Source organism: Rhea pennata, chromosome 15 (assembly GCF_028389875.1).
Source record: "Rhea pennata isolate bPtePen1 chromosome 15, bPtePen1.pri, whole genome shotgun sequence".
Classification (NCBI taxonomy): domain Eukaryota; kingdom Metazoa; phylum Chordata; class Aves; order Rheiformes; family Rheidae; genus Rhea; species Rhea pennata.
In genome coordinates this window covers 19,019,994-19,045,403 of record NC_084677.1, presented here as the reverse complement: position 1 = coordinate 19,045,403, position 25,410 = coordinate 19,019,994, and the positions used below count along the sequence as shown (strand labels likewise).

At 37.0% G+C, this 25,410-nt stretch overlaps 1 protein-coding gene across 5 annotated transcripts in view; it reads right to left on the bottom strand.

The window, feature by feature from the left end:
• TNRC6A (trinucleotide repeat containing adaptor 6A) overlaps positions 1–25,410 on the bottom strand; it is a 53,402-nt gene that overhangs the window by 6,666 nt on the left and 21,326 nt on the right. For 2 of the 5 annotated variants that reach the window (XM_062588774.1, XM_062588775.1), the window contains exons 6-18: positions 21,448–21,783; positions 16,519–16,566; positions 9,033–11,621; positions 8,263–8,427; positions 7,712–7,887; positions 7,335–7,415; positions 6,841–6,892; positions 5,826–5,968; positions 5,003–5,140; positions 4,628–4,756; positions 4,434–4,511; positions 3,954–4,164; positions 1,556–1,687 (exon numbers count right to left, since the gene is read on the bottom strand). In XM_062588774.1, coding sequence (XP_062444758.1) covers positions 1,556–1,687; positions 3,954–4,164; positions 4,434–4,511; positions 4,628–4,756; positions 5,003–5,140; positions 5,826–5,968; positions 6,841–6,892; positions 7,335–7,415; positions 7,712–7,887; positions 8,263–8,427; positions 9,033–11,621; positions 16,519–16,566; positions 21,448–21,783 — 4,278 coding nt within the window. The remainder of the gene's footprint in view (positions 1–1,555; positions 1,688–3,953; positions 4,165–4,433; positions 4,512–4,627; positions 4,757–5,002; positions 5,141–5,825; positions 5,969–6,840; positions 6,893–7,334; positions 7,416–7,711; positions 7,888–8,262; positions 8,428–9,032; positions 11,622–16,518; positions 16,567–21,447; positions 21,784–25,410) is intronic. The other 3 variants (XM_062588776.1, XM_062588778.1, XM_062588777.1) reach the window with 2 other exon arrangements.

The following is a 25,410-nucleotide window of genomic DNA, read 5'->3' as shown; positions in this document are numbered from 1 at the left end:
ACTAAAGACAGTCCACGTAAAGCATTTGTCAAATGCATAGCAATATACTGTCATCTTATGACATCAAGATCTGTAAGAAGTCATACAGGAGTATATAATCTAAAATGAAAGATCCTCAAGTAACTCAAGAGAAAATCACAATAATCTTACATGAAATCTTATTAAAAAGTATATTTATTAAATTTAACTGAAAAAGTAATTCAAAAGGTTAAGAGCATTCTGAGACACCCAGCTGAATAATGGGTGGTAAATACATTCCAAGATAGCTCTCAAAAATGGGAGTAGTCTTGGAGGAGGCAACTACAAATCTGATAGGCCTTTTGCCACAGTAAAGCTCTGTCAATTCTATTTATACTCCTACCCCTCCCCCCAATAAAATAAAATAAACCAAACCAAAACCAAACCAAAACACAACACATCACCACTGGAGCAAGGGATAAGAGCACTGTACACAACCTATTTGATTCTGTGCAAACCTGCAAGGAGAGGTTTTAAAGTTAACAAATGGCAGAAACAAGAATCTACAGTTCTGAAGGAACAGAAGACTAACTAGAGACTCAGTAAATCCAGAGTTCAAAAGATCACACTCCTAACACTATTCAGGAAACATTATCCATAGTTAAAGCAACAGCAACACATCTAACAGCTGAAATTTAGAATAAAATAAATTTCAGATGAAATTTAGATTAAGCAAGTGTAGTATCAGGATATCCCCACTAGATGTTTCAGACACTAAGCCATTTCATAGTATCAAAACAGCTGTCAAGTCTAAAAATACCCAAACAATCTGAAGACTGAAGGGTAATAGGAAACTGGAGACGTTTTATAACTATCTTTAGACACAGAATCTTTGTGCAATAGACTCAAATTTTAACTGGATGAGATTTCTAGAAACTGAAAGAGTTGAAATGTCTTAAGAATCCTGATTATCATAATGAAAAATGGATCAAAAATCTACCTAGTCAGAGTACAGCAGTGGCAGTATTCTATCCCTTATAAACTCTCCACATCTTTAGAATGCAATCATACTGCTTCATAACCAAGACCTCTAACTAAATGATGTCAGATATGAACAGGATGTGTGAACAGTTAAATCCTCATAGAACACAACTAAGGCCAACTCGGGCGTGTGTGTGTGTGTGCGTGCGCACGCATGCGCACGCGAGAGAGAGAGAGATATGGGGGTGGAGACAAAGCCTAGAAAAGCTCAAGCTTCTGTTTTAAGATATGAAGCATTCTAATCCCGATTAAGTGATGTTGACACTTAAAAAAGAAAGTCTGTTCTAAAAAATAAATTTTCAATAGAATTTCTATTAAATTCTGTCACAAAAACCCACTTCAGTTTAAGTAAAGACATTCAAGAAAACCATGGGCTGCTGCGGAAGACTAGTAAGAACGTTCAGCAGAGGCAATGCAGTAAGAATTCTGACAGCTACAAGCAACACTCAAAAACGTGACAACTATAGGACTAAATATAGCAAACAGGCATTTTATACGCACAGAGGATTTGAAAATCTGACATATGTCACATATTATCCAACGACACTTAACATACCATGTTTGCTGGAGTTTTGATCTAACGACGTGTTCACAGAAATGCTGTCTACTGTAGTCCATTTCCTCAGTCGAGATTGTGGCTCTTTAATACTGTTCATATCCATGTTTACATTCAAGTTTGAGTTCATTCCTAAAAACATGTACAGTTTATGAAAGACCAACTAAATGCTTTTCTTCTGCTAACTACCACCACTGTCCTAATCAACTTTCAAGAGCACATTACTATGGTTATTTCATGCTTCTAACTCTGTTTTTGAAGAAACATTGTAGCACTGAATACAGTAAAATTGCTACAAACAGAAGCTAAGCTAAGCAATGCAAAGCACTCCGAACTTCTCAGCTGATATCTTCATGCAAAAATATGCCAGCAGAAGCCACCATTGAGGAAATCGGAAAAACTAAGATATCACCAAAAAAAGAGCGTCATTTCTAATGTCAGTCTAGCATTAATACAATAATTGATCTCATCTGTATGACACAGGAGTATTGTACCTTGATGAGCTATGTTCAGTTATAAAGGACACTTCTCACAGAAGGGTGTGCCTGTGTACATGCCTATTCAGCAAAGATTATATACCGACACCTGCAGTTAGAACCTCATTTTCGTTCTTTCTTGAACTACTCAACAGGACACCTTGCCAGATTCTGAACCATGCTCAGTGTAGATATGTAAGCATCCCTCATGGGCCTACACAGGTAATACTAGTCCTGCCCCCACCTGTATTTGTCCTGTTCACACTGAATTGGATTTTAATATTTAGCAAACAAACAAAACCTGTCTTTATCTGTTCTAAGTTGCAGTCTGCATTTCTAAAGGTTAATCTGCCAGAGAATCAATATAACACCAATCCCAATCAGTCCAAATATCCCTTTGAGAACCTACTATCTTGGGCTCAAACAATGTGCCCATATTTCTGACTTTGGCATGTCTGCACTGGTTCTAGGTCTGTAACAATTCTCAATTCACAACCATACTTGGTTAATTCTCAACCCTTCCAAAGTATTTACTTAATCTCTGAAAATAAACCACTACCAACTTTTGATTTAGTGTAAGAAACTGTAGGCAAATTTCTCAATTTAAAATTTTTTAAAAATTTTAACTATAAACAACTCTCTCCAGTACTGGAAACTGATCATTAATTTTGCTCCTAAGTCAACATTTACTGCCATAAAGTTATTTTTTTTGAAGAGGCATAATTAGAGTATTTGGCAGAAAAATGTATTTTTAACACTGGAGATACTTAATTCCATAAAAGGGTCAAGATACAACTGCAGCACCAGTCAGCTAAAGAGAGGAAACCTCCTCCCTCTTCCCCAAAACTTCTGCTTTTCACCAGCAAGTCTAATCAATTTTGGCAAACAAATTCCGCTAATAAGAAAGCAGTAGTTAGATCTTGATGCCAATCATCATCAGCAACTATTAAGCAGCAGCCTGGACTTGAGACTTGCCACAAGCAAAATTCCAGTGTGCCACATGCAGCGTAATAGTATGGCCTGCACCAACCCACTGATTCCATAACACTCCATCTATAAGCACAAGGATTTCAGCAGCAGTCTTTAAACGAACAATTTTTTCCAAAAAGAGTAATGAGAATGCAAAAGAAATCAGCCCAACAGAAGTGGCGGGATTAGAACAACATGTAAGAAGAGCAAACTGGAGAGGAGGAAAAAAAACCAGCGATAAAAAGGAGGTATAAATGGGATACAGTTGTAGTAGGTGTAAGATAGCATTAAAAGGGACCTAAAGTAAGGAGAAAATATACAAGCCTGGAATTTCTGAAGTAGAAATTGGACAGAAGCCTGGAAATGTAGGGAGAAAAAAAAAAGAGGACATGTTTGTATTTATAAATATTCCAATGTTTTGCCTGAAATGAGACAATCATACTTTAAAATTAAAAAGCTAAGAACTGTCTTTTATAGACTTAACCATTAGAAGGGAAATTAACTTTTTGTTCTACCTATGCAATTCTAGATTCAGTGAAAACATTTTTGAAATCCAAAGAAGTAAGACCATTTCAATAGATTCTTCATATGGATTCTGCTTCTAAAATTCCTTAAGCCCCAGGAGCCACGACTGCAAAACAACTTCAAGTCAGCAGCTTTGGACCCACAGGATAAGAAATTCAAGCTAACAGAAATTCTACAAGAACTTAAAACAATTTGTACTTAAATACAACTACCCACCTCTGGAAATGAGCGTTTAACACTCTCTAGTGAACAAAGATAACTGGATGAGTACCAAAAAGAATTACTACTGCCCTTAAAATTGTAAAAGCTAGCAGGATTACTATTACTGTTTTCAGAGGAAGAAAAATCCAGGCAAAGTTAAGGCGGCTGTGTGTCCTATTCAATTTAAGTATCAATTGACTGTATTAAATTAACATGGAGAAACGCACCTATAGGGAAGCTGCTGAACGCGTTTATTGGTGATGGCCCTTTTTGTAGCTCAGGAGTAGCATGGGGTATGACATTCTCAAGGAAAGATTTCATGGTGGGTTGATGGAGTGACTGCTGTTGAGAGGGCGGAGTTTGCTGCTTCATTAACAGGTTTGGATCAAGCTGACGGGACTGTTGCATCATCTGTTGCTGCATACTAAGAGATCGACCCTTCAGAAAAAAAAAAAAAAAAAACAGCAGTTACAGAATAGGCAGAAGTTATTCCACATTTAGAGAAAGACAGTGAAATATATCATTGTGCTTTGTGCTTTAGCACAGCAAAACCCATTATTAAGCCAAGTGTACTCCTATAGTTCAAAGCTTGTCAAAATACTTTTTATCTTATACACATTTATACAGTTTTTAAACAAGAAATCCTGTTCAGGATGAACAACAGTTTATTATTAACTTTTCAAACTATCTTAAAGGTATTTATTTACCTGCTGCTCCTGCTGTTGACGACCACCAGAAGGCATGCTTCTTTGATTCTGCGCTTTTTGCTGCTGAGCCAACAACCGCTACGAGACAGTGGGGTTTTGTTTTTTTTTTTTTTTAAAAGAACAGTTTATAATTGAGGTAATGTTCTACTTAAGAGTTCAAACAGAACACAGAGCAACTAGCTTTGTTAGCTTACCTGTAACTGGGAGATCTGAGAAAGCTGGTTTAACTGGGACAGTTGATTCAACATGGCTACCTGTTGTGGGCCAAAAAGTGGGCTCAGGCCACCGTTGTTTGGTGCATACTTCAGTAATGATACTGGAACCTGCAAAACGGACCAGTATGAAGAGTGATTATGTAAACTTTCATAGAAGAATACTGACAATAACATGAGTAGTTAATTATACTAGGGATAGAATGTCAAGAATATCATATCCTGTGGTTAACAGTTGCCAAGTAAGTTTTCAAGTATTTACAGAATAAATCTCATCAATACCAATAAATGAAAAACAATTTACTAAAGAGCATTTTGGTTAGTTTCTCCACAGAATGTGCAATATAACTCAATTACCTGAGGGGACAGTAATGGAGGAGGCACTTGAGCACGTGGATTAGGCTGAGATGAATTAAGAGGTTGTGCTGGAGGCTGCTGCATGCTCCTGGGCTGTGCTGCTATATTACCAACACCAAACATACTGGGATTGCCATTCTGGGGAAGGAAAGGGAAGTTAGTGACAATACCCCTCTTCTGCTACTTCTCCCGCCCCTATACATTTCTATTAGATGTTAAACACATATCAAAACAGTAGCTCAGATATTGTATCAAAAGGTATTAAATGCTGTCAAGTAACATGCCACAGATATGCATACAGCCTTACCTGTCTAACAGAATTCAAGTTTTGCATACCTAGCCCTGCTAGGGAGCCAAGGGCTTGGTTAGGTAGTGCACTATTTGAAGGGGGAAGCTTCATGTTTTGATTGGACAGAAACTGCATGTTTTGGGACTCGTCTGCTACAATGCCATCCTGATTGGACAGACAAACCGATGCGCAACAACCAGCCAGCAAGCAAGCAGAAAGGAGAAACCATTGCCAGGAACAGAAGGGAAGAGTCACATGACAGTCCAGCATCAGCAGGAAATAGGCAGAAAACAAAAGAGATCAGGTTAGTGTTACTTGCACTGCAAATGCGCTATAGAAAGTGCTTAGTATTATTTATCAGTAAGTTAAAAAGAACAAAATATGTTTTACTAATTATCAAGAAAGCCCCAACTTCTCTCTCTACTAAATGCAGAAAGCTAAGGAGATCATAGATATTTACTTAGAATGTAAAACTGAGAATGCTGTCTGAGTCAGAGATTTTTGGAAGTATTCATCAGCTAGGTAGCTACTAACCTTATCAAAATAAGGACCGCGATCCATGGAAGACTCTTTGGAAATCTGAGGACGAGAACCAGGGCCTTTTCCAACCACACGATTGTAGTCTCCAACATTCAGGCCATGTTTATCTATCTCCATTCGTTTATCTTGCAAAATCCCTGAAGAAAAAAAAACCCAAACCAAAAACAAAATCCCCACATCTTATTAAGCACTTTTTAAAATTTATCTTTCATCATTTGATCTTCTAGATGGCCCAGAATAATTAAATATGCATGGTACTAAAGGACTCTATTTAATACTTAATGTAGTGACAGAATTACTTTCCAAGCGGATGTTTTAAATTCCGATTTAAAATAGTTTAAATATGAAGTTTTCGAATAACATTAATATTTAAATCTGAAGTGCAAAGAACAATTTAATTACACAAAGTAGAGCATAAGTGAAAATACCTATCTTAAAAATGTATTTTAAAAGTGTAACTATAAAATTAGATGCTACAATTCATTCTTTATTAAAAATTCTACTGTTATAAAATGTATATTTCAATTAATATAACTATATTGTTTTTTATTTGCTAGAGGAATCATTCATAACTGTGAACAGTTTCAAATAAAAATAACTATTCACATATGATTTTACCCTCAAGTTACATACTTCCCAAATAATTTAGAATTAACATACTTGGGAACTGAAAATGTGTTTCTGAGAATGAACCACAAGAGTGCCATTATGAACATCTCGTTTATATTTAATAATGTTAACAAGATAACTACATACTTATATTTAAAAAAATGTTCTTTCATGCCAATTCTGTATGTATAAGGTTAGCTTGATTTATGGATAAAGTTTCTGCAGCAACCAGATGATTCAGGTATGCAATGTTACCATATGCACTTTTTTTTTTTTTCTTTAAGGGAATAAGTTTTTTTAGTATACATCTTTCTGTTAATTGCTTAACAAACAAACAAAAAAAAAACTTGAAAAGAAATGCAAAAGCTTTAAAATCCATCTAGGTTTTTCCTATGCTCACCTCCAGACATGTCCATCTTATTGCTCTGTATGGTTTCCTCTGGTGATTCTCTCTGAAGTAATAAAATGAATCATGATTATTTAATAATAATCTTTTTACAAAATAAAAGATTCAAATACACTATTTCAACTCAAACCTGTAGGAAAAAAGAAGTACCAAAACAAAGCAGGTGCAAATTTGAAATATTTCCTCCCAGTACTTGCTACTCAATTGAAAACAGGTGTCTTTATCAAAATACCTATGTAACAAAGTACAACAGACTACTGGATGAATACCTGGGTACTATTTAAGAAAGTGGGTTTTTTTTTTATGAGTAAATAGTCTTTTGTATTGAGGAAGTAAAGAAGAAAAGGCATAGGGGACAGTGGGGAGAACAACAGAAGCAAAAGAAAAACATGACAAAAATAAACACTAGACAATTAAGCATTTTCAGCTTTGTGCACTATAACTTATACTAAGAAGATAGTTAAGCTAGGCAAAGGTGTAATACTTACTGAAAAACTGAGATTTGTGAATTGCTTAATGAATGGATTGATCCATGTCTCATCTTGCTTATTTCCACCTTTCATTATTCCCTTAAAAATAAAAAGGGATTCCTATGATACTTGGAAGATTTCTACTACTTACTACTTAAATTACATCATAAAATATTGTGAGCAAAGATTAAAGCCCAACATTATTCTACTCAGTGCAGGTCTCAATTCTGACTTGGTGCAAAAACAACAGTGCAAAAGCCTTGGCTCAGCCTTCAATGTGAATTAGTTTACAGAATAAGGAAATAGTTCTCAAGAACCTTTTTAAGCCTCTCTTCTTTTCCATGGCCTACTTGCATTCTTACATTTGGGCATGACATCTAAAAAGTCAGAATTACCTTTGTAGGCATTTTTTTCATATATGGTGGCCAATTTAAAGACGGGTTAGCTTCTTGTGATGAACTGCTATTCCACATTCCAATCTCTACATCCTCTTCTTCCTCCCAACTGGTCTGACGACTGCCTGTCAATGGCATATCATCTCCACACCAGCTATCTTGCATAGATTTAGGCCCTGGTTGCAAAAAATGAATAAAAACTGACCACACTAACATTTCAAACAATAATCTCAAAGCAAGCCAGCTGTTATGACCTAAATATGCTACAGTAAACCAAAGCAGAACAGTATTATTTAACCATGACACGCTTTAAATTATTAACAGTTTTGTTGGTGAAGGCAAGAGAAGAAACACTCATCTGCAGCTACTCTGTTAGAAAAGGAAATAAAAATGGTATTAGCATCAACTGATTGCCCTTAAGTCAGACAGACAACTTAGCTTTATGTTAATGTCAAGATACAAGCCTTCAAAAAATCCACATATAAAGCTTCCGGATTAGTATTGCACCTTCCACATATATCTTTACTCAAAGACGATGAAAAAACACTCACCAGGTTTATTTGAAGCCTGTTGACCAAGAGAAGCATTTCCCCAACCAGAGGTGCCTGCTGCATCACTGATGGGTTCTCCCCAGCTAGTACCAGTATCCATGGGTTTACCCCACGCTGAAGTTCCATTATCTACTGTAGTGGCTGGAGTAGAAGGCTCTCCCCAACCTTTTTAAAAGGGTATGAATTATTGACATGTTTTTTGAACAAGATTTAGAAAGATATTTAAAAGAATCAAGTAATTTACTTTTTCTAAATCCCTAACATAGAATAAAATGCCTGTTATGCAATTTATATATATATATTTTTTTATCAAGGTAAATATTGCAACTGCAAGCTATTCCTAAAAATACCCCCCAAAAACAATAAAAACACCTAAGTTCTGAATGTAAAGAATTACATTTTGATTACATAGATTTTTAAGATCTTAGGTTCCAGGAACTACTCTTAAGTTACTACTTTTCACAGATGAAAAAGAGGCAGAGCACAAAATACTCCACATAACACACACACTCATCAACAATTATCATTAATCACTGTCCCCAGATCTACAAGATTGGAAAACCTGATCTTGAGTGTAAAGCTATATTAGCACTTTATTTGTACCGACAATGATACTTACTTTCTGAAGGAAAAGATTTTTTTAAGGAATAAATAAAAAGTCATTGCTACCTTATGCTTTCTACTTTTAAACTAAAATATTGTTATGTAAAAACAGAAACACTGTTTTACAATTAATCAAAAGCACAAATTTGTGTAAAATCAAGTCTTACCAGAACCAGAACTGCTCTCTTTGCTAGACATGGCACTTGAAGACAGTAGCTGCTGATGTACCTGTGCTTGCTGGTCTGAACTGCTGCTACTGTTTGGGACATTTTTATTCCACATATTCACATTTTTGTAGTTGTATTTGCTTGGATCACCCCAAGCAGAAGTTCCATCATCAATTTCCATTTTACGGCGTATTGATTCAGGGGATGGCTCCTCCCAGCCCGTGGGTTCTTCCTCCTTTGCTGGTGTTGGCATTGGTCCTCCCAACCAGCCTGATCCTGGTGGTTTACTGGTGGCAGATGGCGTTCCCCAAGATCCAACATCTTGTTTGCTCCATTCTGGAGAGTTGACCGGCTTCGATGAATCCCCCCAACCTTGAGGCTGATTGGATTTAGGAGGGTCTCCCCAGCCCTGGTTCTGATTGGACTTTGCAGGCTCATCCCATCCTGATGTATTATTTGGGTTTGTATTACTGCTTCCCCAAGTAACAGAATTTGATTTACCTGGCTCATTCCAACCAGATACTGATCTGTCACTGTCGCTACCTCCTGAACTGGATTTCTTGGCCTCACCCCAATGGTTATTTCTTGAATTTTCTCCCCAGCTCTCACTGGTAGAAACTGTCCAACCCTGGCTGGCCTTCTGTCCATCTACCCATCCCTGTTTGATTTTCTGTGCATCATTCCAAGATGACTTTTCCTCTTTGCCACTTCCCCATGATTGATTGCTCTTGACCATTACTGTAGCAGCAGAGTCCTCTTCCCACCCCCCTTGGCTGTTCGACCCTTTGGAGTCTCCCCACCTTGAAGCAGACTTTGGATCTCCCCACCCTGATACAGATGAGGTATCATTATTATTAGGGCTAGGTCTATCCACACATCCCCCTGAGCTGGAAGTCTGTGTCACAGAGCCTCCCCAGGCCTCTGTCCCATTGTCAGTTTTTCTTTCACCTCTTGGTGATGTTTCGGTATCCCAGGCAGTGTTCTGTTTGATTGGAGTCTGTCCCCAACCAGAGTTGGAAAGGACACGTGGATCTAAGTCAGTTCTGTTCACTATACTTTGGAGTAACGCATGCTGGTCAACTTTTCTTCTCTCTCGAGACTGTCCTTCTGTAGTTGCTCTATCTTCATGGCATCCAGTGCTCTCCGTACTACCTTCGCTATCCCCCGTACCTGTTTTGGCCCATGCGCTGTTCTGCTCAGTTATCTGAGATGCAGCAGAACTCTGGCTGTTAAGGTCATCCTCTTCAGTAGATTTCCATCCATTTGTAAACTTCCTACTATTTCCATTTAAACTTTCATTGGAATGCTGATTACTAGACAGTTTACTCCATTCCCCATTTGAAATGTTAGTGCCAGTGTTTTGTGCAGGGTTGCCCCATCCTCTTCTACTTCCGCCAGCACTTGCACCATTTCCACTTCCCCATGGCATATTCTGGGAGTTGACTGTCCCTGCCTCCCATACCCCTCCTCCTTTATTCCCATTGATTTGAAAGTTAGTGCTGCCAGGCCCACTAATGCCTGGCTGCATTAGAGTTGCATTCACAGTGTCACCATTAGCTTGGCTGTTTGGGCCTGAACATTTGTCTCCAGAGTAATTAGAACCATAGGCACCCCATGTAGTACCGTAAGATCCACCACTTTTTGCCTCACCATTGCTAAGATGAGAAATGGAAGTGCCATTTGTAACTGGAGAGGCCTGAATCTGAGAATGATTCATTGTGCTCACACGCCAGGCCCCATGCCCTGTATTATTAGGCAGTTCGTTAATCTGCACTGAACCAGCAGAGTTTGGTAAACTAGAGGTCATAAAGTTAGTAGTGTTATTTGGTCCATTCATTTCAGTGTTAAGGTTTTGAGGTTGCCCACTGAATGAAACCTTCCTTGTACCATTTACTTCAGAATCGCAATTTTCCTGAAGGCTTCCCCAGGAACCATGGGCTGAACCACCCACTTTAGAGTTAATACTCTGATTATTAGATATCTGACCTATGGTACTGCACTGAATATTTGTGCCAGAATTACCACTCCCTACAGACCCTTTCAGGGCATGTCCATTGTTCTCCAATACAGGCCAGGCACCATGGTTGCCATTTGAATTCAAAGTGCTTGGATTTAACCCTCCATTTGATGAAGAGTTTATGGTGCCCCAAGCATTCATTCTATTGTTGCTACTTTCAGATTTGCTGTCAGGAGCATCCACAGAAACTTGACATGTGCTTATTAGGGTTCCATGGGACAAACCCCATGGCCCATTAATACTTCCATTGCCCACATTATTGCTGTTGCTACCAACCACAAACTTATTTTGAGAACCATGTCCAATGCCATTTCGAATGCCATCATTTTCACCACCTGTGCTCCCTGAAGCCATTATAACGAGATTTCTCTCTGACCCAGAGCTAGAGGCAGAGTCAGTGTCCATACATTCTGATGTCAACTCTGGGTCACTGCCAGTGATTGATGGCCATGCTTCTTTGTCAGAGCCGTCTACAATAACTTTATCCCAGTTTGTGCTGGAGTCACTATTTGAAGAGACTGGTCCCCAGTGAGAATTTTCATAATGGGATCCTAGACCACTGTGGTTCAGATCTAAAGAGAAGAAGAAAAGTCCAAGAGCATTATTATAAATTCAGTATTACTACTTCATTAAACAGAAGAGACAAAAAAGTATAAAAACACTAATAATTGTTTTGCATATTTTAACACTACAATCAGAAGACTATGAAAAAAGCTTTACAGTATAGCTGTTCAAAACAATTCCTTATGCATTACCTAGAACACTTCTCACTAGCATGCGAAGCTGCACTTTTGCATGAAGCAACACATCTAAAAGGTTTCTTACCAGAGAAATGGCACTAAAAAGAACCCTTCTATATCACCATATGCAAAATATTTTATGAAAAAAACAACTTACACATTAAAAACTACAACAGTATACAAAAACCAAAGAGATTCTGAAAGCTAGAAATCTAAATAGGATATTAAACTGACCTAGGAGTAGCAATTGCTATGTGACAATAGCCAGAAAAACAAAGAAACATCATTCAAAGACATCATGTTAAGTGTGGATTTTTTTTAAGTGCAAGATTATTTAAGACACTTTCTTTTACACAGCCTTCACACACACAAAATCATGAGGCCAATCTTAACAAACCTCTGTTTCAGCAGTACAGATTACAGGCTGTGGTTGAACTGGCAATTCTTATTTTCATTTATACAAGAACTACCATTTCTTTTTCAATAGAAAAGCTGATCATGTGCAGAACTCCAGAAGAAATGCATTGCAATTCACTTATAAACTTTTCACAGTTAAGTATATGCACTATGAAGTATATGCTACAAAATAAATTCTGCCAATTTTCATTTGTTCTTTGAAATGCAAGAGTTCTGTGATTCAAATCTGTATTATTTGTGTTGGTATAGCACTTTAAAATACCCAATTTTTACCATATTATGTTATCTTGTGCTCCTTAAGCCTTACTGCAGAGGCCTCAAATTTCCACCCCCATCAGATTTAAAAATCAAGCATAGTCAGATAGGTGCACTGGAAGACAAATCTATAAAAGCGTGAAGCATGTGACAAACAGTAATAAAGTTGGCAACTACTCACTTCTAACAGAATAACAGAATACAAGAACAAAGTCTTTCAGTGGATTTTTTTTTTTTTTTTTTTTACTTACTATTTGCCTGAACTGAAAGAATAACTGTATAGTACATGCTTAGTTGTTGTGTACTTAGCAAGCCATGCTTCTTCATTCATTAAAATACTCTTTTTCTGTAACAAATACTGTTTGGCCTTTACTTTGAATATTCAAAACGCATGTACCTGAAGATAAAAGGAAAAAAAAGCTTCTCCAGTTCCTACTCATTGTTAATGGATTTTTACAGCATATGAAATCTTGCCTTACATCTGATTAGACAAAGATGGTCATTTTGACCGAATACCTTTACGAAATTTTACCTCTTCATATTAGCAAACAGAGTCAATATTAATGCAAGGTAGAACTACCAATCCTTTACTTGTCTCAAAAGCTTTTTTTTTTTTTTTTTTTTTTTTTTAAGACATTTAGGGGTTGGCTACTTTTAAAATATCACACTAATTTACAAGATTCTCATGTTTCCAAGAAACATGTTTTAATGGTGAAGCTTGAAAGGAAGCTGTTGCCCTTGCCAGTTTCTCCCTTCTACAAGGCAGAAGCTTCTACAAGTCAATTCTGCACATGAAGTGAAGTCCCAAGCCCCTATCCCCACCAATTCCCTAGGTGCCGTTCAGTAACAGGTAACCAAATTGCAACTGTTCTATTAAAAATGTTATTCAAATTGCCACGTAGCTTAGCAGAAGTTAAACTGTACACAGCATAAGACTTTTGGCAATAGCCCAATTCAGAAACAAATAAGTATCTAGGGACACCTAGAGATAATTTGGTAGTGCTCTGCATCAACTAAAAAATAGCTAATATGGTATTTTGTGTAAGCATGACTGACGGACCAATCTGAAGGGAAGTACAGCTGGCGTAGATTCTTTTTTTTTTAAAAAAAGGACCTTGCTTTAGTGCTTTTGTCTTTCAAAAGGGGTTTCAGAACACCATGAGAAGCAGAAAGCCCAGGAAAACGCTTTTAATTAGAACATGAGAAATTCAAATACCACAGTACTTGAATTTGTGATCTTGACAATCCACAAAAAACAGGAAGAAACAGATCAGGAAAGCTTAAACTTTACCATTAAACTTAAGTTTAGTGAATATCACAGTGATACACAGCAAGTTCTAGTGTATTTTTAATATCAACATTATCTGCTCTAAAGTTTAAAAAAGTAAAAATAAATAAATAAATAAAAAGCCTGAAGTAACACAGAACAAGAACTACCCAACCCTAACATCCCATCCAGGATAAAGGAAGGTTAAGAGTCAAAACAATCAGTTAAGTTTCAGATGACAGGTAAAAACATGAGAAAGAAGGATGCTGGCACAGGACTCTGGAATAAGGAACTGTAGCAGTAAAGACCTGTAGTAGGTAGAAATAGGGCTGCAGTGATTAGAAGCACTTGGCAGCTCCACAGTCTGGAAGAACAAAACAGACTCATATGGCATCCTTGTGAAAACAGTCATTCAGGTGAACATAACCCAGAACCAACCTACTAATTTGCCACTGAAAAAAAAAAAAATCTATAATATCTCAGCAACGATCCTACAAGCCCTCCGATACAACATTCAACTTATATTAAAGAACAATAAACTTAGAGTTGTTTGCACCCTCCAACAAAACAGTAAGTCAACAGCATCAAGCTGTTGTAACAAAGTCTTCATTACATAACCATTGTCCCAGTAACACAATCAATTTTAAAAACAGCAAGAGAATACATGTGGGCAACTAGACTACCTGAATTCAAGGTGAGGGAAGAGACAGGTTATGACTACAGGCCAGAGTGAAACTGTAAACCCTAGTTTGCACAGTAACAGAATACATAAAAAGCAAGCTTGTAGTTGGCTGAAATTCTATTATGATAATTTAGATGCAATACAGTTTGTAACAAGCACAGTATATCAACACAGTATAATGATTAACTTTTAGTCATGCAGAACCTTATCCTATCACATGCAAAACTACCTTGACTAATAATCTTTCTACACATGTGCTGGTGACTTCTTGCATTAGAAAGTATTCTGAAGCATTCCTATTTAAATCCCTGAAACCCAGGAACTCCTAAAATTAAATATAAAAATAATGAATAAGCAAGCTATTATCTCTGATTTTTCATACCTGACAGCTATCACAAAAATTTACAGATACACTACATCTGGTGCACAGCAAAACTGGCCAATAACAGTCTGTAGTTCTACTACTACAGTTTTCTCCCCCAAACTACTTGGAAACTGCAACTGAACTTTTACCATTTAAATACTGGGCAAAAGATTTACACAAACCTGAGTTTCCTGAACTTCACTAATCTGCTAAAACTTTTTTTCAGTAATTTGTCATTAAATAACTTAACGCACTGTAGTTATGAATTAACCCCTACAGGTTTGCAGTATATATTGTCTAAGGAGAACTTTTTTTTGTTTTGAAGTACCATCATGTTGTTTAAACTGAACAGTAGGTCTGGGAAACACAAATTAAGAAATACTTCAATTTTGCTCCCTGTGTCTCCTTTTGTAGTTACAGTGTATATTGGTGCACACAGAATGCCAATACTATACCTTCCCAGGTGTAGTACCTTTGATCCTTATGAAAAAATTCACTTTAGTAAACAAGCTAAAGAGCACATTTGTTATGAAATGCCAAAAGCAAAAAATTAAAAACTTTATTTGTTAACATCAGGTATCTACTCCTCTGTGGTAGAGCAGGTCTGAAGGTCCTGAAGTCCGTTTTTGTTGTCTTAAGTACTCCAACCCAAGAACTAGTACATGTAGCTGTTTGCCTCTGAAATAGTTTCCCTGCTTGTTAGTGCAGGACAGGAAAGTCGTTAGTACAAGGATATAGTGTCCCTTTATACTTAACTTGCCCAACTGGCGGCTCTCTAAAAGGCACAGTCCTGCACTCTCTCCTTTCTTATCCCAGTATGGTTTTAGTCCCTTCCTTGTTTTGGATCTAGTGCTCATGTACCAGTGTGGTGAGTCAGGACAACTCACTGATGCTATGGAAAACCCAACAATCCCACTTCCATTAATTTTCCATCACGTGAAGCAGTTGAACCAACTCACTGTGTGGCTAAATCCAACACAAGGGAGGAGATGGCAGGAGAGTGCAGGACAGGAGGATTAACACTATCCCTTTTGAGCACACACTTCAACAGAAGAGACCCAATATGAAATATTCTCCTAAGCATTCTATTCACATCAGTCTATTGAGTATAAGGTGCTGCCAGAAACAGAGACAGTTCAAACCACTGTGCTACTCCAGAGTATTTTGCGTGGCACATTCCCAAGCCTCACAGAGCAGTCATGCCAACTTTGGTTAAAAATAAAGAGCAAGTGTTCCTTACAATTAGTTATCTAGCAAACAGCATGCACAGCTTTAGGTCCCCAAGTACATGCACCCCAGCATAAGCTTGGCATTCACAGCAGGAAGGCCCACAGACTAGAACTGCAGTGACTTAGTTTCTTCCATGCTGCTGTGAAGTGTCTCTAATATAAAAGACAAGTTTGCATAGATTATTCAATTTAAGACCAACAAGAGGCTATTTATCATATAAGCATAAAGAGAGAAAAAATATCTACTCACAGTATTTTAAAATTAAGGTGCCATACTTAAGGCTTCAAATAGCTGTTTTTTCTGCATGAATTCCAATATATTTTAGAAAATTAAAAACCTTTAACAAAATGCATTATGTAAAGGCACAGAGAAAATATGCTATTGAAAAACAGATATGCCAAAGCCAAAAAAAAAAAAAAAAAAAAAAAAAAAAAAGAGAGAATTGTGTGAAACTACTACTAAGAACACAAATGCAGTGCGAGACAAAAGTGAGATTTAAATAGCTATGCATCACCTGACTGGTTAGGGGAGTGGCTCACCAAGTCCCGAATGGGAGGCATGCCTACAAAAAAAAGAAAAAAAAAGAAAAAAAAAGAAAATTACAGAATTGTTACTTAAGTAAACTAGGTCTTTGAGAACAGTCCCCAAACCACTCACTGCTTTTAAACCATTTGTCATCATCTCTTTTTTATGAAAGATTTCTCTTAGAGAGCCATCTCTCAGTCTTACTAATCATGTTGGTGACAAGCAATTTCTACTCACAGCTCTGAAAAATGTCAGAAGGGAAGATATGCTGATATCAAACTTAAAGCACTGCATGTAGAAAATTAATAAATAACAATTTTGCTGCTTTTACTAAATGCTTCCACTACTAGTTTTTATACATTTGACATTTTAATTAACCAATTTAAGATGTCCTTAATTTTAAAAACTTGATTTATAGAAAAGAGAGGAAGGAGTTGCAGTCATTAAAGCCAAAATTAACTAATTTTTGATTGTTGTAACCATAGAATTTCAGACATCAGCCCTGCAACTTTACTGTTCAGCGACATGAACTTGCTACACTTCCTCTACCTGGAAGTCATTATTTTGCTACTTGATATAGCAAACAGAAATAACTGAATACCATCCAACTTTAACCTAAGCGTGTTCATACTGAACATCCATGCATCACTCTTTCATAGCTTCTTCTGCCTAAGTTTCCCACAGGCAGGATATGGGATCAGATGTTGTAGAAGTTTCAAATACTCAAATTTTAGAGTTGGATAATTGTTCACTTCCTCCTTCTTTCCCCCTAAAATACATCCCCCCTCCCCCCCCCCAAAAAAAAAAAACTAACAAGAAGAATCTTTCACTTCTAAAACCTCCTATTTTAACATGATTTTGCAGCACCACTACAAGGAGCAAAAAGTGAGACCCACCCAAGTCAAAGGAGGAAACCAAGTAACTCAAGAGTCTGGTGGCTCTCCTGTGTTTTGTTCCGTCCCACAGTCACAATTACTGCTGGTAAATATTCTAGTTCACTATATGAACCATTTTATGGTAGAATAACCAGCTAACTATTCTGATGTGTTACAAAGAATAAAGGTAAACAAAGTAACATTTAAGACTTTCTTTCCATATAAAGTTCACACAAAGGTGAAAATTTCAGAAAAGCAAACAACTGAATTTAGTAGAAAAATGTCCCGATAAAAAGCTACTTAAGTACAGATTTCTTAAAATAACCCTCCTGGTACAATGAAAAGGTGTCTATTTCCTAAGCACTGTATGGCATGAGCTTCACTCATAAGTCTTTACTGAAAAGATATGCCAAATGTGCTAAAAAAACCCCAAAACACAGAACTACCCTTTTTAAGCTTTACTCCTAAACAAAACAGTAATTCTCAAAACAGAGGATGACCGCCCATGAGAGATAAAAGCAAAAAGGTTTCTGTTGTCAATTAATATAAAAAAAATTCCTAATACTGAAGATATAAAAGCTTGCCATGGCCAGGGGAATTAAAGGAAGCCTGTAAATACAGCAATATTCGTATTTCCTTATTTTTTGCAAAACACCTATCAAAAAGTTACAAGTACAGGAACAACTCACAGATAGATCCTACTTAGGGAACTGTCAAGAGTTACGCTAACAGATAAAACAACTGGAGTCATTACTGATTTCAGCATTTTTCAGTCAAATGTTTCAAGCTACAGTAGTTGTTTTAGCCCTAAAACATTGTGCTGAAAAACCCTAATGATGCATAAGCAGATGAACAATGCCTACCTCAGGGTAACCCACACGGACAGAGGGGCATGTAGACAGCTCTCACTTCTTCAGTCATTCACTTTCATTGTATTGCCAAAATTATGTTTAAGTCCATAGACTCTGAAAATTTGACAACTACTCAAAACCAAAATTCAGATTTTGATATATTAATTCCAAAGTCCATTAAAAATACTTAGAAATAGAGTCAAGAACTTCAGGATCTTGAAAGATACCTTGTTAAAGCATAAAATATGTTAACCCAATAGGCCTGCACATGGTTAGCCTTTCAAAATTAATGGACCTACAGATTATGTCAGACTTCATGACATCTTTAGTTTGAGATAACAATAGTACCCGAAAGTTGCCTTTAGTGGCTAAAACAGGAACTATGGAGATTTACTTTCATATTTAAGGGTTAGCAACGGACATTAAGTTACTCTTGCAAGTTGCTGTACTATGGTCATCTCCACATTAGTTTACAAGCAATTCATTAGACAAGATTGTTGAAACTATTACAAAAATCCAGTACTGAAAAAGTATTTTCATTTGCATTATCACCTTACCTACATATCTCAGAGAATATTACAAATATTAACTCTCGAGATATCTAAACCAGACATTATTCCTGATTATACTAGAGGAAAACTATGTTTAAATCATACAGGTACATGGCACAAAGAAACCCATCTGTGACCCCCCCCAATCCTACTCATCAATTTTGACCTTGCATACTATGGGAGCACCTTGAGTTCAGCACATAAAATTAAGAGGAGATCTGACAGTACACTGACTGGCAGGACATTACAGATAATGCAAACATTTCTAGACAACAGCAGTTTGGCCAATCTTTCTCTCTCCTGAAAGATTCTCAGAAACTTTTAGTTACCAGCTGGACACACAGACATGCTACTGATGAAATTCAAACAGTTAACATATTATTCAAAGAGCCAAACTACTTTTTTACTGCTAAGGCTGGCCCTCAGGAATCCCAGAGCCTGGAGAAAGAGAGGAAGTCTGGAAAACGGAAGACTTTCCTTTGATCGAGGAGGACTGAGTTAGAGATCATTCAGGCAAACTTGACACCTGCAGATCCATGGGCCCTGATGGGATGTAACCACAAGTACTGAGGGAGCTGGTGGATGTTATTGCTATACCACTCTCCATCATCTTTGAAAGGTCATGGAGAGCAGGAGAGGTGTCAGAGGACTGGGAGAAAGCTAATGTCACTCCAGTCTTCAAAAAGGGAATCCATGAAACGAGGAAACCCAGGAAACACCCAGAAAAAAAAAGGGACCACAGGAGGACAACCCAGGAAACTACAGGCCAGTCAGTCTCACCTCCATCCCTGGAAAGGTGACAGAACAGCTCATCCTGGATGTCATTCTCCAGGCATATGGAGGAAAAGGTGATCAGGAAGGCATGGATTCACCAACGGGAAATCGTGCTTAACCAATCTGATAGCCTTCTATGATGGAATGACTGGCTGCGTAGATGAGAGGAGAGCAGTGGATGTTGTCTACCTTGACTTCACCAAGGCTTTTGAAACTGTCTCCCACAGCATCTTCACAGGTAAGCTCAGGAAGTGTGTGTTAGGTGAGTGTGGTGAGGTGGATTGAGAACTGGCTGAAAGGCAGAGTTCAGACAGTTGTCAACAGCAGAGTCTAGTTGGAAGCCTGTAGCTAGCCGTGTCCCCCAGCAGTCAGTATTGGGTCCAGTCTTGTTCAACTTACTCATCAATAACAAAGAAGTTTAAAAGGTTGTTTAAAGGGTGACATTAATTTATGAGTGAATTTTTATTTGATCAGTAAAGGATGCATTTTTGGAGAAAATATTTCATCTTAAAAAAATGTAAGTATATGAAAGATTATTTCAGGACATCACTGAAGCCAGTAACAATTACAAAGGCGAAGCAAAAAAGTAACTACTTCACAAAAATTACTTATTGGAGCAGAAAAAAAGTTTTATCAGTGCATGACAAATACAATACTGGAAAATAATATTGAAAACATTCCTCCAATAGCATGTGGATAAGCTGCTCTCAAACCCTTTGACTGCTTACAGAATATTAAAGAACTAGTATTCAAAATGTAAGTAATCAGAACAGCTCAAAATGTAATCAGAGCTTGATGTATCAAACCTATTTTTCAGAAATCTAAAAAAAAAAAAAAAATCTACCTTTTTTAAACCGAAGTGGCCTAGAAATCATATCCTTAGCAGAGGACAAAATACTAATTTTGAGAAATGTTAAGAATTGAGTAAAATTTCTGGAGAAGCTGCATGTGGTAGAACAAGGTTTGCAACATCATTGCTACGTAAATGCCTAAACCTAAATTCAATTACAAGTATCAAAATAAGTAAGTATTTGTCCATATTACATTTGTATACATTAATACCAAATTCCTTTGCAAAAAAACATCCCTAGAAGCAAAGCTTCTTTTTCCCAGCCAAAAGTAGACTGTCTTTATTGTTCCCCAAATTTCAGTAAGCTACACATGCTAGTGCATTCATTGAAGTGCAAATTATGCACATCTAAAAGATAAGCTTTATTACTCTTTAAAAGGTATTTGACGAGAAGGCATACCAAGCCAAGATGCAAAGGATACCAGTACTTGAATAACAATAATCATAAAGGTAAAGCCTTTAATTTTGTAAGACAGTCAAGCTTCACAAATATGAAAAAAAAAAAACCTGACTTAACAATGAAAAGCATTTTTTGGTATTCTAAACAAGTTGTGTCCTACTTTTATCTCTAGATGGGGGGAAAAATGTTTTGAGATGCTGTTAAGAACACTCTGAAGACTGACTGAAAGACTTCTAAGACTTGTGTATTACAAATAGACATAAAGATATACTTTGCACTATAACCATACTTGGATCAATTCTTATGATGAAAATGAAAATTCAGAATGTGTAATAACAGCCACCCTTTCTTCAAGATCTGTTCAAAAACAGATATACATCCATTGTACACCACTGGCAAGAATGAGCAACTAAGCTGCACTAAGTTTCAGACTGAAGCTAGCACAAAGACGGCTGAAAGTATCCTGCAGTGTTTAACATTAAGCTACAACACTGGAGAATATCTCATCATGCTATAGCTTACATTAAAAAATTAATATTGTGATTAAGTATTTCATTAATAACAGAGTTTGAAATATTCAAATTTAATTAAATGAAAATCAGTTACCTCCCCCTTACCTGGCTGTTTTTTGCTGCTGTTCGGCACTTCTCCGTTGGTCACGGGCTGCTTATTTGTGACAGTACTGCCTCCCGATTGGCCGTTTAATACTTTAGGAGTAGATCCCAGGTTTGCAGCTATAACTGGTAACTGCTGACCTCGTTTCAGAAGCTGTTTCTGTTCCTGGTGTCGAAATCGCGGTGGTACTTCACGAGGAGGGTATCGAGGCAAGGTCTGCTGCTGCTGATTGTTGGCTGTGGCCCGCTTGGCATTATTATTAGTGCTGGTTACTGCGGAAGTGCCGTTAGAGGTGACAGGCTGAGGCTGGCTTACACTTGTCTTTGTTTGTTCTGGCACTATCCCCACCCCCCCAAAAAAGAAAGTTGAACAAAGTTATTCATAAGAACAGTAATTAGAAAAAACTGAAAACTAATAATAGTTGCTTAGACGTGTTTATGTATTATGTAACGGCAGCACTTTTTCCAAGTAAATTTGTAACTTGCTCCCTATTAAAAACTCTGTTACTCTGTAATCATACAGCTTTAATAGCCTAATCCCAGAGGTAAAAACATGTCTGGCTACCCACTGCTAACAAAGTTTGCAATTAGAGTATACTGCTACTAACAAACATTCTATATAGAGTGTCAATTTGTCATTAAAAGCTATCAGTTTGTACTAGCATTTAAACCTTATATAAAGAAACACTAAGTATGAAAAAAACCTTACTTTAATGGGAAATTTAAGTGTTAGGTATACAAAAATATCTGATAGTTTCAACACTAAAAACACACAAGATAAACATGGACAGGCAGAACTCTCTGCTAAGAATGGCCTGTTTTATCAGGCCTAACATCCAAACAGAAATGTATTCGATACTCTCAAGCCAACCTGAGGCAGCAGAAAGAGCTAGTGGGACAGGCAGCCACCATATATGACATGACTGTTTGCCTGCACTGATAAAATGCTGAATGCTCAACTTGAAGACCAAATTATCTTTCATGCTCTTGACAGCTTGGTAACTTCAAGGCAAGGTTAAGGCCAAACAACGTGCAGGAGAAGCCGTATACGATAAATACACCATACACAAAATGCTCAATTAAGGAAGAAATACAACATCTAGTAAACATCCCCTGAGCAGTGTAAAGATAAAGATAGTAAGTATAGAAGTGTTCAGATTTAGGTAACTTATTAGTAAACCAGGCTTCATGCAAAGCAAGGAATAACATGAGCTACTAGATGTGTGTTTCCCAGCGTCACTGCCATAATAAAGAATGTAAAATCATTCATCACAGCCTCTGTAATAGGCAAACTATGCTTATAATCCCACCTTACATTACTTCTACAGTAACAGCCTTTTCAAATTTCTTAGCTAAAGTATCCATACGTACATTCAGGTTGAGCTTTTCAGAGATACCTCAAGACTCAGTCATACCTTTCCTTGACACACTATCTATGTGATCAAGCCACAGTCACTGTTGACAACCTTCCAAAACAAAACTAGTTGTTTTAGAAGTTACTGAAGGAATAAGTAATTCAATTCATGACATACCTGCTGCTAAGAGTAAGGGCACAGTTTTATGATAAAATTTCTCTAGTGACAAATATCTAAAAAGGTTCCCAGCTCACTACTGGTCACTCATTCTTGTCTTCCTCCCCTGCTGTCATAAACAAAGCAGCAATACAACCTTCGGGGCTTGTGCAGCCAACAGAGAAGAAAAATAATCTAGGGTAAAAAGTCATCCCAAGTTCCCCGTCCCCCCCATTGAGATCCCGGGACTGAAAAGCTTAGGAACCAGCTCCAGCAAACTGCTGCAATGCTGTTAACTAAGGTGGCAACAGGCTGTAGAAGATAACAAAGTAAATGCCAGGAGAAAGTGGGAAACTCAGCTGCCACTACTGTTAGCGACTAAAAGGGTTCATACTCTGCACTGTTATAGGACTAGTGGCCTGACTGCAAATCACCTCAGTTAAAGGGCTGTATTTATTTTTAAGAATAATTTTGCACATTGATAGTATCTAAACATACATGAGGCTTGTGACTTAAGAGCAGCATCCTTAAACCATTTTCCTCCTGAGTCCTATTTAATAATGTTCCAGAATGTCAGAAGAAGGAATACTTACTATGTGAAGGAAAATGTAGTTTTCTGGGTCTTTTTTTTTTTTTTTTTTTTTTTGGGGGGGGGGTGGAGGAGGGAAGGGAGGACAAGGCGGACAAAGGAAGGAGAAAAGGGCCATATTATCATTCATTTTCAGAAACACACACAGGATTACAACATGAATGAAAACAAACTCTTTTTTTGTTTAAAGCAGCAAATTGAGTATAGTCGCATTTTCTTTTTACAGTCATATTATAGGCACCACTTCTATTAAAATGCAGCTACATGATTTCAATATAAAAGGCCTTTAGAATAAAACATCACCTAAGAATCAGCAGTTAAGTTGTATTTTAATGAAATGTTAAGCTTAAATTACTTGATAGAAGTAGAAAAAAATTAAACACATGCCATGTTGTTGTTTCACAGGTGGCCTGTGAAAGGCCTTCAATAGAAATTTCAAGGGCAGCGAGGAGCACCCAATTTCAGCTGATTACAAACACGCACACTCCACAGTACTGCTGGCTGCCACTACTCTGACATAGCAGTGACCCACTTCTACTCTATTTCACAGCTGACTGGAGAAGGACAGAATTAAGTAGAGAAATGGCCAAGACATAAGTCAATCTAATGCCCATAGCAAAGAGAATAGAAGGTATTCAAAAGCTATTAGATATCTTTGTAATGATAAAATGACTAGCATCATACCACATTCCACTGATATAACTAGTTACTTATATTAATATAAGTAAATAATTCAGGTTCTTTGGGCAATGTTTCATATGCATCTACTGTATCAGCAAATTATGATCAAAATTGAATTTCAGGAATATAAAAGTCTTTGTATTTGCATTTATAAATATTTATAAATGTATAAAAAACAGTCTTTATATACAAATGTATTTCCATTTATTCCTTTTAGCATCTCCAGGTTAAAAAATAATGAGGATAGCTGAAAATAACTGCAATCTTTCGTGCTACCTTAGAAATATCTAATAAAATGTGAATAGCTTAAGATATAACCAATTATCACATTTTTGTTGTCTAGGTACCATAAGAAGCCTTGAAATAAGAACAACAAACATTTTTCTTCCCAATATATTACAATCTGTATAACTGCTCCCTAAATCTTTTAATCTGTTTTATCAACATGCCTTCTACCAAAACTGATTCATACTAATTACATGTCACAGCTTATAGTTCAGCCTACATGATGTGTGCTGACAACGACAGGTAGAAAACAACCACTTTTTACAGCCAGTAGATCATTCTCAATCCAACAGAGCAGCTGTATAATAATGGCACCACTTAGGGACAAACATATCCTTTAGCCTTTTGCATGTTGTACTTTTTTTTTTTTTTTTTTTTTGTTAAATCATCAGCTTAAGTAGAGAGTGCACTCCTTAAAAAGACTTAATACAACATACACTATTCCATAATGTGGTCAGCTAAAGAGATTGTTTTCCTACCACTAACTCCATTCACGTACAATTGCTGTTCTCAGATAAAGTAAAATCATTTACATATGACATTCCGTGGGACTTCTCCAAACAGAGCTGAAAGTAATGCCTTTAGGGTAGTACTGCAACGCAGCAATTTTAATACTTCACTTTCCTAACTGCATCTGCTTTAGGACAAAGTGTATATTACAACAAAATTTAGTGGACTTGCTGATAACCAAATCATTTTCAATTATAAAATAGTGCAAGTAATAAACAAGCTCATATCTGCTAAGCCAAGTCCCTTAGCTATAGTACAAACAAGACTTCACAAATAGTTTACAAAAACTACTTCTCACGTTATGTATATACATTTCTGTAGCAAATATAGTATTCTTCCTACTATGACCAGCAAATTAAATAAAGCCACTTTATCTGGTCAGATTTTCTG